The sequence below is a fragment of the Schistocerca cancellata genome, chromosome 1, assembly GCF_023864275.1.
Source record: "Schistocerca cancellata isolate TAMUIC-IGC-003103 chromosome 1, iqSchCanc2.1, whole genome shotgun sequence".
NCBI classification, from domain to species: domain Eukaryota; kingdom Metazoa; phylum Arthropoda; class Insecta; order Orthoptera; family Acrididae; genus Schistocerca; species Schistocerca cancellata.
The window spans coordinates 559683994-559699123 of NC_064626.1; the positions used below are offsets into that span (position 1 = coordinate 559683994).

At 37.8% G+C, this 15130-nt stretch overlaps 1 protein-coding gene across 2 annotated transcripts in view; it reads right to left on the minus strand.

The window, feature by feature from the left end:
• Positions 1-15130, minus strand: part of LOC126180933 (uncharacterized) — a 131621-nt gene that overhangs the window by 7610 nt on the left and 108881 nt on the right. For both annotated transcript variants that reach the window (XM_049924731.1, XM_049924732.1), the window contains exons 14-18: positions 14310-14556; positions 12949-13067; positions 11704-11833; positions 8711-8839; positions 7487-7615 (exon numbers count right to left, since the gene is read on the minus strand). In XM_049924731.1, the coding sequence (XP_049780688.1) occupies positions 7556-7615; positions 8711-8839; positions 11704-11833; positions 12949-13067; positions 14310-14556 (685 nt within the window). In that variant the 3' untranslated portion in view covers positions 7487-7555. The remainder of the gene's footprint in view (positions 1-7486; positions 7616-8710; positions 8840-11703; positions 11834-12948; positions 13068-14309; positions 14557-15130) is intronic.

Here is a 15130-nt window from a genome sequence, read left to right on the forward strand (position 1 = left end):
GTGTCAGCTGATTGTGAGATGTCATGTACAGGTTTCTTCCTAAGTTATTGGTGGCAAGAGTTGCAAATATTTCTGTATTGCCACTACAGCCTGAAGGTGAGGTTTATACCTCTTATCATCATCTTCTTCTTTGCGGATGGATCACTTAGGACCACGCGTAATCAACATTTGTTGGCCTTTCTTTTTGCCCAGTAATCCTTCATAAACAATGAATGGGCTAGCTTTCGTTGCGTGGACCATGTATGTCTGTTAGTTTTTCTCTCTTCTTCCCCAAAACCCCGTGTGTTTGTGATTTTTCTGATTTCATTTCTATCATGTAGATTTGGAGACCCTAATTCTCTCAGGTCTTTTTCAGTCTGTTTGTACCAGTTCGGTCTTGTAGTTTTGTTCTTTAAAAATGTATGGACTTTGTGTGTTAACCTGTTTGAGTCCATTCTTTCTAAGTGCCCCATGAATTGGATTCTTCTCATGCGCATTGTGTCTGTTATTTTGGAGATATTTTTATATATTTCTGCATTGGGTTTTGGATAATGTACCCCATCTTTAATTCTTAGTCCAAGGATTTCCCTCATTATCTTACGTTCTTTCACTTCTAATTCCTCTTTTAGTGTTCTGTGTTGAAGGTTTAGTGTCTCAGATGCGTAGAGAGCTTCGGATCTAATTACTGTTGTATAGTGTCGTATTTTGTAGTTCCACGAGAGACTCTTTTTGTTGTAAATGTTTTTTGTTAACTGAAATACCGTCTCCATTTTCTGGACTCTTGATCTGACAGATTTCTTTTCATTACAATTTTCTGCAATCCATTCATCTAAATATTTAAATTCTTTTACTCGAGAGATGTAGTTATTACCAATTTTGAGATCAGAAGGTGCATCTTTGACGTCAGTCATAAATTTTGTTTTTTCAAATGAAATTTGTAATCCTATTTTAGCTGCTTTTTCTTGTAATAATTCTAGCTGTTTCTGTGCATCGGTAATGTCTTGTGAGATCAGTGCCATGTCATCAGCAAATGCTAAAGAGTGTAATTCTATGCCCTTATGTCTTGGTCCCAGTCTGTGTGCTGGTGCACCTGCTTTTTTCCATTCTCTAACAACTTTTTCAAGAGCACAATTGAAGAGCACTGGAGACAGTACATCCCCTTGTCGTACTCCTGTTTCTATTTCAAATTCTGTGCTCAATTCTCCCATAAATTTTACTTTGGATTTGGTCTCCGTGAGTGTTTCTTTTATGATGTTTGTTATCTTTTGATCTAGTCCAAATTCTGCTAATACTTCAAAAAGGGATTCTCAGTCTATACTGTCAGATGCTTTTTTAAATTCGACAAACATGATGACATAACTTTTGTTTGAAGTACTATGTAAATATTTCATTGAGTTTTTCAAGTTAAGGATTTGTTCTACGCAAGATCGACCTTTTCTGAACCCACCTTGGTATTCGCCTAATTTTGAATCCAGCTGAGGTTCTGCGTTGTTTAGTAGGGCTTTAGACAGAATTTTGTATGTTATTGACAATAAAGAGATTCCACGATAGTTGTTGGGGTCTGTTTTACTTCCTTTTTTGTACAGAGGATGTATGATTGCAGTCTTCCAATCTGTGAGAATTTTTCAGTTTTCCAGATTTCATGTATAATTTCTTTGAGTTTTGCAATAAGATTTTCTCCTGCATTTTTCCATAATTCTGCGATGATTTGGTGTTCTCCTGATCCTTTGCTATTTTTCAGTGACTGAATTATCTCTTTAATCTCTTGTAAACTTGGTGTCTTCGAGTCTGGGTTTCGTTGTGTACGATGGAACTCAAATTTTTCTACAGGCTTTTCACAATTCAGTAATTTAGAAAAGTATTTTGCAAGAATTTCACAGTTTTTGGTGTTGGTATGAGCAATTTCCCCATGGTCATTTTTGAACTGGAGTGATGGAGGAGAGTACTTTGTTATTTTTGTTTGAATACTCTGTAGAAATTTCGGGAATTGTTTTTCTTGAAATCATTTTCTATGTTTTGCAATTTTTTGTCTTCGTGTTGTTTACGGACTGTTCGTATTGCTTTTGTGACTGTTTTGCTGGTATCTTTGAGATCTTCCAGGGTCTTTTGATTTTTGTTGCACAACCAATTTTGCCACGCCTGTTGTCTGAGATTTTATCAGTTGGTCACACTCATCTGTCCACCATGGGTGTTTGTGTGTTCTTGTTTGCGGTGCTACAGTTTCAGCTGCATTTAAAAGTTGTTGCCAATTTTGTGGTTTTAAATTTTGCGTTTCTTTTGTAAATTGTTCATTGCCATTTATCTTTTGTACATCATATTTACGGTGTGGAGATTTCTTAGTGAATTTTCTTTTTTCTGGAATGACATCTAGGGAGAATTTTGTTGGGTAATGGTCGGAATCTAGGTCTAGTCCATTAAGGACTTTAAGTTTCATGATTTCTACTGTATTTACACGGGAGATCATCACATGATCCAACTGATATGCACCTAGTAATGGATTAGGTGAGATCCAAGTTTTCGTTTTCGAGGCTCTTTTCTTGAAAAATGTTGATTTGAAAAATAGGTCATGGTTTTTGCAGATTTCAATGAGTCGCATGCCATTCCAGTTGGTCTGTGTATGCCTTGACCATTTACCTACCCAATATCGATATTTCTTTTCTTTACCGATTTGTGCATTAAAATCGCCCATAAGGATTTTGACATGGTTATTTGGAATTTTCTGGAGAATATTATCTAATTGGTTCCAGAATTCTTCTACTTCTTCTATTTTGTTTTTGTTAGTGATGTTAGTTGGTACATGTCCACTGATTAGAGTGTATATCTTATTAGCTGATTTTATTGTCATCGTGGAGAGCCGACCCGAGTAAGATTTGAAAGTTGCGACTGAATCAAGTATTGATGTATCTACTATAAATCCAGTTCCAAATTGTGGACAATTTGCCATGGCTCATTTTCCAGGTTTTCCTTTGTATATCCTGTATCCTTCCGAATCAAAAGGATTCTCACCTGTATATCGTGATTCCTGAAATGCAATAATTTTGATTTTACGTTCTCTGGATTTGTCCAGGATGTTTTTTAGTTTTCCCATTTTTAAGAGAGAATTTACATTAAATGTCATTAGCCAAATTCTAGATTTTGGTTTGACCTTGTTATTACGGGGTTTTGAGGTACTCCGATTTACCTCCATGCACACTTCTGTGGTCTCCCCAGAATCCGAATAGACCACTTGCGGTTTTTCAACCATGGGATTTGACCCACTGGGGTAATTTGTCTTTGAAGGTGCTGTATCCATGTTGATTTAATTGGACTGGGTTTGTGACTGAAATTTAGATTTCAGTCTGGTTAAGCTCAGAGTTTCACTTCTGAGTTTTATAGATCAGCCGCCACTAACATGTGGAACAGACGCTGTAGGGTTACTGCCACTAACCTGTGGAACCGCCGTGCCCTTTATCCAAATAACCTTGGACGATAGCTTTTATAGTATCCCAAAAAGCAAGGTTGCCTCTTCCGCCAGTTCCGCCGTACCGATGATCTTCATCTCCGCCTTCACTGCCGTTGAGGTCTTCACCGTGTCCCTGGCAAGGGACCCTCACGAGGTACTATCACCCGGGCCAGGTGAACCAAGGTTTTTCTTTTGTGAGGTGTTACTCCTCCCCCTCCTCCTTTTTCAACCGGGCTTGGGACTGGCTATGGCTAACATGTTGATTAATTAAATAATTTATTAGTCAGCATAATTCTGACTGGTAGCAGCAGTCTCTGAGAAAACTTTTCATATTTTTGAAACAGTCCTAATGTCTCTAAATATTTGACACTACATAACGCTTACAACCAAAGAGGTGCTTAATATCTGGAGTCAAACAGAAAAGTCTACACGAGTGCAGACACCATTTTGTCTCATTCCAGCAGTAGTGGTATTTTCAAAGGCTGACCACCAAGGCTACGTGGCTGCTAGTTTAAAGCAAGCAGGCAGGGAGTATCATAGTGTACACCTAGGGTTTCCAACCTGTTAGTTTACCTGGGCCACATTAAAAAAAGACAAGTATTTTAATTAACACACACTGAAGAACCAAAGAAACTGGTACATCTGCCTAATACTGTGTAGGGCCCCCACAAACAAGCAGAAGTGCTCCAACACAACATGGCATGGATTTGACTAATGTCTGTAGTAGTGCTGGAGGGAACTGACACCATAAATTCTGCGGGGCTGTCCATAAATCCTTGACAGTATGAGGGAGTGGAGATCTCTTCTCAACAGCACATTGCAAGGTATCCCAGATATGCTCAATAACGTCTATGACTGGGAAGTTTGGCAGACAGCAAAAGTGTTTGAACTTAGAAGAATGTTCCTGGAGCCACTCTCTAGCAATTCTTGACACGTGGGGTATTGCATTGTCCTGCTGGAATATCCCACGTCTGTTGGAATGCACAATGGACATGAATGGTGCAGGTGATCAGACAGGATGCTTACATACGTGTCACCTGTTAGAGTCATATGCAGATGTATAATGGGTCCCATATCACTCCAACTGCACATGTCCCATACCATTCTGGAGCCTCCACCAGCTTGAGTAGTGCCCTTCTGACATGCAGGGTCCATGGATTCACAAGGCAGTATTCACTCGATACAATCTGAAACGACTCATCCGACCAGGCAGCATGAGTCCAGTCACTAACAGTCCAATAGTGGTGTCAATGGGCCCAGGCAAGGTGTAAGGTCTTGTGTCATGCAGTCATTGAGGGTATACAAGTGGGCCTCCAGCTCCGAAAGCCCATATCCATGATGTTTCGATGTATGGTTCACACGCTGACACTTGTTGATGGCTCAGCACTATAATCTTCAACAATTTGCAGAGGGGTTGCACTTCTGTCACAGTGAATGATTCTCTTCAGTCATCGTTGCTCCCGTTCTTGCAGGATCTTTTTCCGGCCACAGCGATGTTGGATATTTGATGTTTTACTGGATTCCTTATATTCACAGCACACTCATGAAATGGTCATAAGGGAAAATCCCCACTCCCTCACTACCTCGGAGATGCTGTGTCCCATCGCTCTTGCACCAACTATAACACCATGTTCAAACTCACTCAAATCTTAATAACCTGCCATTGTAGCAGCAGCAACTGATGTAACAACTGCGCTGGACACTTGTTGTCTTATATAGGTGTTGCCAACCGCAGCGCCATATTCTGCCCATTTACATATCTGCCTATAACAGTTTCTTTGGCACTTCAATGTACTAAGCACTAACAATAACTGCTGAGAGGGGGGGAAACCCACAGGACAGACCAACAAGAGAACAGCATTGTGTGATTGTGTAGCGAGAGTTTCAAATTGAAAATATTCAAGTTACCATAACTTTGCATAAGCAATTGTGTGAGAGATGTTCACCTTTTGAGTAGCACTGATACTTGCATTCAGCTGCATGTGGCATGTGTATTGGACACCCCTGACCTTGACGGAATGGCAGGCCAGTACTTACCAGTAGGAGGAAAAATCTATGTGGGTGAGTCAAATGAAAACCTTAAATTTGTAATAACAAATCGAAATTTCACGGCGTTATCCTGTAGGTTGGTAAGCGTGCTACAAACAGCGTGCAGAATGGCCTGTAGGTGGCAGCATAGTGCAGATGCACACCTACCGTCGCAGTATCAGTATATAGACGGCCGCCCCACTTGTGACTTGCATCAGGGAAGAATAGCGTTCCGTTATTCGGTTTTTGCGTAATGAAGGTGTGAAACCTACTGAAATTCATCGACGAATGAAAGTTCAGTACAGTGATGCATGTTTGTCACAGCAGCAAGTCTACGAATGGAGTAGGCAGTTCGCAAATGGTGTGACTTCAGTGGAAGATGCGCCTCGTCTAGGTCACGCACAATGAGTTGTGACTCCACAGAACATTGCAGCAGTTGAAGCCATAGTGAAGGAAAACTGCCGAGTGACACTGAATGACATTGCAGCATGTTTACAGATTAGTCATGGGTCAGTACACCACATTGTGCACAATGCGCTCCAGTTCCGCAAATCTGCAAGATGGATGCCACGGCAGCTGACTCCTGAAATGAGAGAATGACATGTTGATGCTTGTGAAGAACTTCTTTGGCACTTTGAATGAGAAGGTGATGGCTTCCTTGCAAGAATCGTTACCGGGGATAAAACCTGGGTTCACGTTCACCAACCGGAAACAAAGAGAGCGAGCAAGGAATGGTGCAATTCCTCATCACCAAAACCAAAGAAGTTTCGGACAGAACCATCAGCAGAAGTTCCGTTCTGATGAAGAGGTATGCCATGTGGTGTATGAGTGGTTGCACAGACTACCAAAAGAATTTTTTTTAAAAGGAATTTATGCACTTTGTAAGTGCTGGAGGACTTGCATTTAGCGTGGGGGATATTATGTTGAAAAGTGATACAGCTTTGTACCACTTCTGCACAATAAATAATACTTAAAAAATATTTAAGGTTTTCACTTGACTCACCCTCGTAAGTACTGCTAATAGACACACACGAAAGTAGAAATTTTTGCTTCTCCTCAAAGAAGAAAGAGGGACAGGTTGTGAAAGGTTGGAAAGGGGGTTCAGCTCACTTCGACCACAGGTAAGAGGTTCTGTCTTTGTTCCCTGAGAAAGAAACTAACAGTTCTGCATGCAGAACAGTTTTTATTATTTTATGTGTGTCTATTGGCAGTACTTAGAATTTTGCCTCCCAGCCAACAAGCATTCTGTCTCTCTGTAATTTTACAGGTTTTTTTTTTTTAGATTAATTTCCCATTTGATATAAAATACCTGTAAGTTAAGGTGGCCTTTCCATTCCTGAAACATGAGGCACAGCAGTAATGTGCGCGCTGACGTGACAGCAATTTGGATATTGTGTGCTGAAAAATCAACCACTTACACTGGGTGGTGTTCATCTACCAACGGCACACAAAAGATTAATACGAGTATGATACTCAAATCAATACAGCACGTAAAACAGCTCCCCATGCCAGGAATCACATAATGACTGACTAAATCCATTTTTCATACTACTTCCTCCCTTTCACAATAAGACAATTGTCTTACGTACTCATGTCACCAATTAACACATGGAGATCATTGCAGCCTGCAGTTCTCACCAACAGAAGATGATATTGATGCCTTGACAAATGCTCCTAATCCTGAACTGTTGTAGGAAATGCTACAACCATAATTAGAATTTAACAACTGTAATTGAGAGGACAGAAGAGACTCCCTAGTATAACACAACTATGCAGACTAAACTGGTTGGAAACATACTAGTGTTATTTGGTATTTTCTTTATTTTGCACCACACCATAGTATTTTTAACCAGCGAAAAATGTAATAAAATTATGAAACATTCAGAGCCAAGATGTTCCTACTTTCCTCAAGATTTTCCTCAGTAATGAGTAAAGGTGTAGCAACTTCACACGTCTTTTCTTATGTTATGATTGTGTGTTATTTCTGTATGTTCCTAACTTCTATGTACCACAAACAATAGTGTTAGAAATAGTTACCAGTGACAATAGCAACTGCTAAGTACTGCCTTAGGTGCGCCTCATGGAGGGGCGACCTCGATGCCACCTTCAGGATGAATAGTAGAAGTTTGCAGCCCGGTTGATGTCATAATCGGCAGCAAGCGCCAACTGAAAGAGGATCAACTCTTACTAAATGCACAGTACGGGAGCACTGAAGCATAAATGCTGTTTACTTTACAAACCGGGTTATGTGCGTCATCCAGAATAATCTTTTACACAGATATTTTTTGAAGATACATCTGGAGCTTTCTTATTTCAGTTAATATTTATTTCTATTGCTAGTTACTCAAGGAAAAAACCATTAAGTTAATCACAGAGTGACACACTTTTCTCAATTGCTATGAGTCCAGCAATTTCGTTTCACCTGCCTTTTTACGTTATATTTTAAAGAAACCCTTATCCCCATCTTTTTCAGTTGAAAAGTTGTCTCCACAATATGTTTTCAGTCGATTTACTCACAGAAAGACAGTCTACCTTTACATTCTACTGACATTATAAAGAGAAACGATACCGTAAAATTGCAGTTAACCTCTTTTGCACTGTGCTGCATTCACGAACTGACTCACAGACCTATGCTTATTACAGCTACTGTTTCACCAATACTATGCAATAAAGATTGTTCACCAGCTGCAGTTTTTGCTGAACCTAAGTGATTAAAACACACCAGAATTGAACAGTAGGCATACCTGCCAAGGAAAAAATGTGGGCATGCTACACCAGTTTGAATAGTTGTCCCACAATATTTTAGTAAAGACACAATGTCCAGGTCATAAGTGTGAGCTGTTCCATTCTTCTGCCTTCTAGTCACATCACTGAAGCTACAGATTTGCACTTTGATTATCAATATGAGAAGAATGTATGAAAAACACAAGACCAAGTTCTCTCAGGTACTTATAAAAGCAGCTCAGACTACCCAGAAAGAAATGTTTTTAAAGATTTACTAACTCTACATTCAAATTAATGTTTCAGTATTACAAATGTTTTTATTTACCCACTGGAACTTAAAACATAGTGTCAGTAAGTTGGAAGCTGTACAATATCAAACATTCTGCAACTATATAAAACTCTTCAATTAGTCTTAAGGTGTTTTTATAAGATATATAGATTTCATTTGTTGGTGATCTCTCTCTCTCACACACACACACACACACACACACACACACACACACACACGCACGCACGCACGCACGATAAAACTATTACCTGAACAAGTTCTTCACGCGATGCCTGTTCACCAACTATGTCCCTCAGCTGCACAATGCAGCTTTCTAAACGGGCAGAGTCTTGTGTTAGTGGAAGATCCTCCAGTGAACTGCTATCAGATGCTTCTACCTGGTTACAGAGAGGTAAAATGGACTCAAATTTCCATTTCCCTGATATAATACCAGTTTAGAAACATGCCAACAACAACAAAAATGAGCCCAATGAAAGTTAAATTGTGGAAAATAATGACAGAGTTAGATGAAGTGTTCAGCGCTAACAGTGATATATACCTTAATATCAGCCTCAATTGCAGCAACTGAGATCAGTATTAAAGTATAATGACTTCATGTGAGAAGTTTCATCCATTTTTAACAAAATAACTGTAAGCAATGAATAAACACCAAGACCTTGATATTTCAAAGGTGAGTGTGGTAATACTGTGTGAGTAACTAATGAGTGAAGCACGCACTGATATAGTACTCAATGAGTCTGGACAACTAATAATTTCCAAATTCATAACTGTGAAACAAAAATCACAGAAAACTGTTTCAGACTGACATTTTCAACACAACATATATGATTTTTTTTTAAACTGATAATGGAAATGACAGGATTAGTGAACTCTGCTACCAAGACATTCAACATAAAATAGTTATTATTTTCTCAAATTATTAGTATTTTTGTAACTTTAAACATATAAGATTTACATATAGCAATTTTTTTCAACTTACTTCTGCAGCAAATATTTTGAAAGTATTTCTTAGCATAAAATATGCAGTAACGCAATATATTTTTGAGTCAGTGCAAAAGAAGAAATACTGTGTCCTTGTTGCACACTTATTTCCATAATGATAACATCCTAAACTTATTGAAGACAAATACAATGACACTTTTCACTGGCAGCAACTGTAAGACAGACAGAACACCAGTGGGTAAATGGGAATTAATGTTTTACACAACCCCAGTTTACATTTCAAATTCACAGTCTTCAGTATACAACAACAGTCTTTCACATACTATATCATGTAAACTGTGAGTCATTCTAAACCAAGATGGTTTGGTGTAAATTCCAGGTTTTTCCCTAAAGTACATACTGAGTGATGGGATAAAGTTCTGGGATCACATATACAATGGAGGGCAAGATAGTGCGATAACAAAAAAACAATTTATTTTAAAGAGACGGGTTCAGATAGAAAAATATGAGAAGACTCAGAAACAGTGTTTTGAGATAGGTCCTGCATGAATACTTCAGATATTAATTGCAGTTCAGAAGACAAGTATCAAAAATTGGTAATAAAGATTAGAAAAAAGAATTTATATAAATAAGATACAATGCTCTAAGAAACTGCCATGTTAATTGGACTCCAGAAAGGTTGAAACTAATGTCTTAAATAATACATACAGCACCAATTACGTTTACTCACATGTAGCATGATGTGTTTCAGCAATTTCTTCACATTCTCCCCCCCCCCCCCCCCCCCTCCAAAAAAAAAAAAAAAAAAAAAAAAAAAAAAAAAAAAAAAAAAAAAAAAAAAAAAGAGAGAGAGAGAGAGAGAGAGAGAGAGAGAGAGAGAGAGAGAAAAGTATGGTGTTCATTTCCTACAAACTGTTCCGAATGTGGCAGGAAAAGGCAGAAATGACAGTGATAAAAAAAGTACCCTCCACTGATCCCACCTGAGTAGCCGCGCGATCTAACACGCTGCTCCCTGAGCAGTAAGGCGTACTGGTCCCCGGCACAAATCCCCCCAGTGGATTGGTGTCAAGGTCTGGTGTGCCGGCCATACTGTGGATGGTTTTTAAGGCAGTTTTCCATCTGCCTCAGTGAATACAGGCTGGTTCCCCTAATTCTGCCTCAGTTACACTGTTGGAGATTGCTGCGCAAACACTGTCTCCGCATACGCGTACACCATAATTACACTACCACGCAAACATTTGGGGCTACACTCATCTGGTATGAGACATTCCCAGGAAGGGGTCCATTGGGGGCTGAAATGCACAATAACCATGGGTTTGGTGTGGGGCGGCAGTGGGGTGGGTGGACTGCTGTGGCCTATTGTGGGGTTGTGAACCACTGAGGGCTATGCTGAGACAAACCGTCTCCATCATTTCTAGGTCCCCGGTTCAATCCACAATACATGCTCCACTGCACACCATAATATGGACAGAGGGGTACAAATATATACAATAAGAAATGGAGACTACAGTATTTATCCAATTTGTGTCAAATAATGGCTTAAGGTAAACTCTTCCATTTTATGTCAAACTTTTATTCAGAATGAATACAAATCATGAAACATAATTCTCTATATTTCTTTCTTGTCCCACCTTTTTATTTGTTCATTTGAATTTCACTGTGAAATTCATCATTGCCAATAAGTGATATGGCTATCTGGAATCTGAAACACTGTATAACAATAATGCAATCTGCCCTTAGCTACATGTAACTTTATTATTTTGAAAAGAAAGTGTGCTGTAATTATTAGTTTAAAATAATGTTTGTGTTCTTCCTCTGATTTTCTTCTAAACTATTTTCTGCTGAAACTCTCTCTCCTTTTCTCCTCTGTCTGGCAGAACAAACATACTGAACGGTAAATGTAGCACAATAGCTTAACACAGGAAATCAGTGTTGGATACAGAAAAACTGGCAATGGGAGTGGGGGATAAATATGACAGAAGTATAAATAAAGTCTTGAAATAGTCAAAACTCTAAATGGTATGAACACTGGCTGCAAAAGTATAATGGGGCCCTGCTTTATAAGAATTTTTACATTTGAAATTATTTGGAATTTCCAGTTCTGCTGTCTTTTACATAAGGCCGGAGTGCTTTTAGCACCTGACCTTTATACAATCACAAATTTTACTCTCACACCTATCACAGGAGCAGAACTATTATTTCTCCCACCACCACAAATGACACTTGTTTTTATCATGTTGTAAGATTTTAGATAAAGGTTCTATGTGTGTTTGAATTATTCAGTGAAAAATTCTCTTACCTCACGACTGTTAATATGAATGTTGGAAGCCATTTCTTCTATATCAGCCAGACTGGATGATACAGATGTTGGTGTCTCAGGACTAGGACAATGTGGGAAAAGCAGTAACTTCTCAGTTGTTTGTGATTTCCTGACAAATTGAAATAAAAGAATAGGCATATTTACCTCAACAGTAACACAAAAACATCAAAACAGACACCATTACACAACAACTGAAAATGTGAAATAGCGGATTGCGTCAATTTGGACAAACTCTTGGCCAGTTTAATGAGAGAGAGTACCTGTGGAAGCAAGTTTAACACATAATTTCTCACTTTTTCATATGCGAATAAAGTGTACGAGGAAGATGAGTACCTTTGTCCTCTAAATTTTATTAAAATTTGCAATGCTGCCAACAGAATGTGCCTATAGGAGAGATAATAACTATTTACAATTATTTCTGTATCTTCTCAAAACCAAGCATAATATTTTATGTTAAGCTTTCTCCCTGGGGTTTGCAGATGAAATTAATAATGCACACACAGGGGAAGCACACACATGGCAACCTTATATCAAGAACATTTGTTAAAAGATCATGCTGAAACACCACAGGAGCAGTTCCTTGTTCAAAAGTTCCAATTTGCTGCTATATACTGTTCTTCAAAATACTCACAACTTTACAATTTCAGAAATAAAAAAAACATTAAGTAATGTGTGCCATGAGAATCAGCAAATCATTATTTCCCTTGCTCCATTTGCAAGTGAAACAGGAAAGCAAATGCCTTGCAGTTGTACAGTGAACCCCCCACCACATGCTCCACAGTGGTTCACAGTGTTTCTAGATGCAACATCCAGAGTACAGGCTGAACATTTTGATTGCAAACTTAAAGAAAACTTGTCACTCCTCTTCTCCACAACAAATTTACAATTAAAATAAATAAACAAAAAGTTACATCTAAATTGGTTGCTTACACTGCCACCATTACCACCACATTTGGTCTAATATCAGTAAAACAATCTCTCACATACAATATAAGTTGCAAAAGTAAGCATCACTGAGCCACTTCTTAATACACTGTCAACATCAGAACAAAAACAATAACTGAAAGATGTTAAGTATGTGCACCATTACAAGTGAGATACAGCAACTAACCACCTCTCATTGTTGAACTTTTTTTAATTGTAAAAATCCACTGTCTGCAATTATTTTGTATAAAATATGAACTAAGAAAAAGAAATTCTTAGTTTATTGTTTAGCACATTTACCTGGGTTTAGCCCATATGACTAGATCATAGATCTCAGCTTGCAGGTTTTGAGGCAGCTCTTCAAATAATTCACTATCCATAATGTCAGGATTCAAGGAGATGAAGTTTAAACAGGCACTCTAGAAGGATACAAATGCAATCCAATGTAACATTTAATTAACCAGAGATGAACACCTTAGATATACACTACAAATATCACTTATAAAATCATCCATTCTGACCTTAACCTTTACCATAGCACAATCTCATAGTCAGGGGATATCACAAAATGTCAGCTGTAAAAAGTTATATAAGGTGTATCATGTACAAATAACGGAGAATTAATAAAGTACTCTGCAATGTTTTGTTGTTTCCATTATGTTCATTGTTATATTTGTCAAACTATTCTTGATTGTTAGGTTTACTAGTTATAAATCATAGAAGTTTGAAGACTCTGGGATGCTACTGTTTTGTATATGCTCACACCAATCTCCGATCTGACAACTGCAATACTGTATACAGCATTACAGTAACAATTATTGAATGTAATGATTTGTTGTGCTATCTATTTGATTAGACATGCATGGTCCAACAATTCCAGGCCCGCAGTGGGCTACTCTTCATTTTTACAAAATCTTTAAACTTTTTTTTTTTTTTTACTATTTCTGTGCATTACTTCTTTTGCAAATGCTCTGAATGAAGGATGAAGCACAATGTGGTAATGGTACTGCCTGGAGCTTGTTCCTCTTATATTATTACTCTCCCCTCTACCGTCTGTGTACCATACTGAGCCTACTCCAATCCCTTCAGTCATCCACTAGTAACAAAGAAGAATTTGAAAAAGGATGTTAAATACATGTACAAGAGGTTGCAACATTTTTACACATATTTTGAATGAAAATATCATGCCAAGTTAAAGAAGAATTATCTTCTTGTCACACTCTAGTTTAGGTAAATTTATTTTTTAGTTTATGTAAATCTATTTCTGTCACTTTATATCTATTGCATTAAGAACAACATAAAGCAATTACAGAGCAGAGAGAATGCAGGATATAGTTATGGCTGTGGACTGAGAAGCAATGGAGTGACAGCATGGTCATGATAACTATTCTGCACATTTTTTCCAAGTGGTTTTAACATTGGTATTCATGAGCAGTTCTCACCTAAGTACCTGATACATAATTTCTGAAGTGACTTACAGAAAATGAATGTTTTATCAGAGATGTAGAAGTCACATGACAACTTGAACACCATGTAGCTATAATGTTTTATACTGTAATTACAATGAACCTAAAATAAAGCAGCACATTCAATAAATTTGTAGTAAATCGTACATCAAATTCAGTTATAAAATGAAATGAAATAAAATCTCTGTAACTTACCCGAAGAGTTTTTGCATTAATTTGGTCACTCATACTCAGGAAATAAAGCACTGAATCTTCATCAATGTGTCTTCTTAACCCCTGTTCGCATGCTTGTTTCAATGAGTCAACCTCATATCGATCACTGAGAAGCATAAGGTCAGCTAACTGATCAGCAGTCAGCTCTCGGGTACGCAACTGTCCACTGTACAGGTAGTGAAGGAACGTTGAGAAAAGGAATGGATTTGTATCATGAACCACTATTTTCCTGTAAAAATCGAAACATTTACCCCTTTTACCACCATAAATTCAATACAAATACAACATGGAAATTTTTTGCTATAAATAGAAACATTTTGGGCAACCACTAGGATTATCTGCACTGAAAGCTTTAATATAACATTGAGGAAGTCAATGTAGCAGTTCGTATGTTTTACTATTATGGTACACACTTCCTCGGTACATACTTGCTCACTAGTTCTCCAATATTTCTTTTTAATATCGATATTTTAATAAAAATGAATGTGCAGGTATTAATGATAGATTATGGTGCTAAATGCAATCGCTTGGCGTCCCACTTCCCACAATCCTATCTCAATAACCTATCCTAGAACAAACAGCTTTTGAAGATCATGTTTAGAATGTCACGTTTAGAATGTTATACATAGAAACTCTCAAAATTACAAAGGCGATATGCGTTAATTCTAATATATCAGATTTGTAAACAACTTACTTCTGACATTTGGAAAACAGAAAAGTCAGGTCTTAACTTTTCCGTACATTTGTACACATGAACTGAACATAATTATCTTATAACTTTTAGCCATAGTATGCTATGTTCA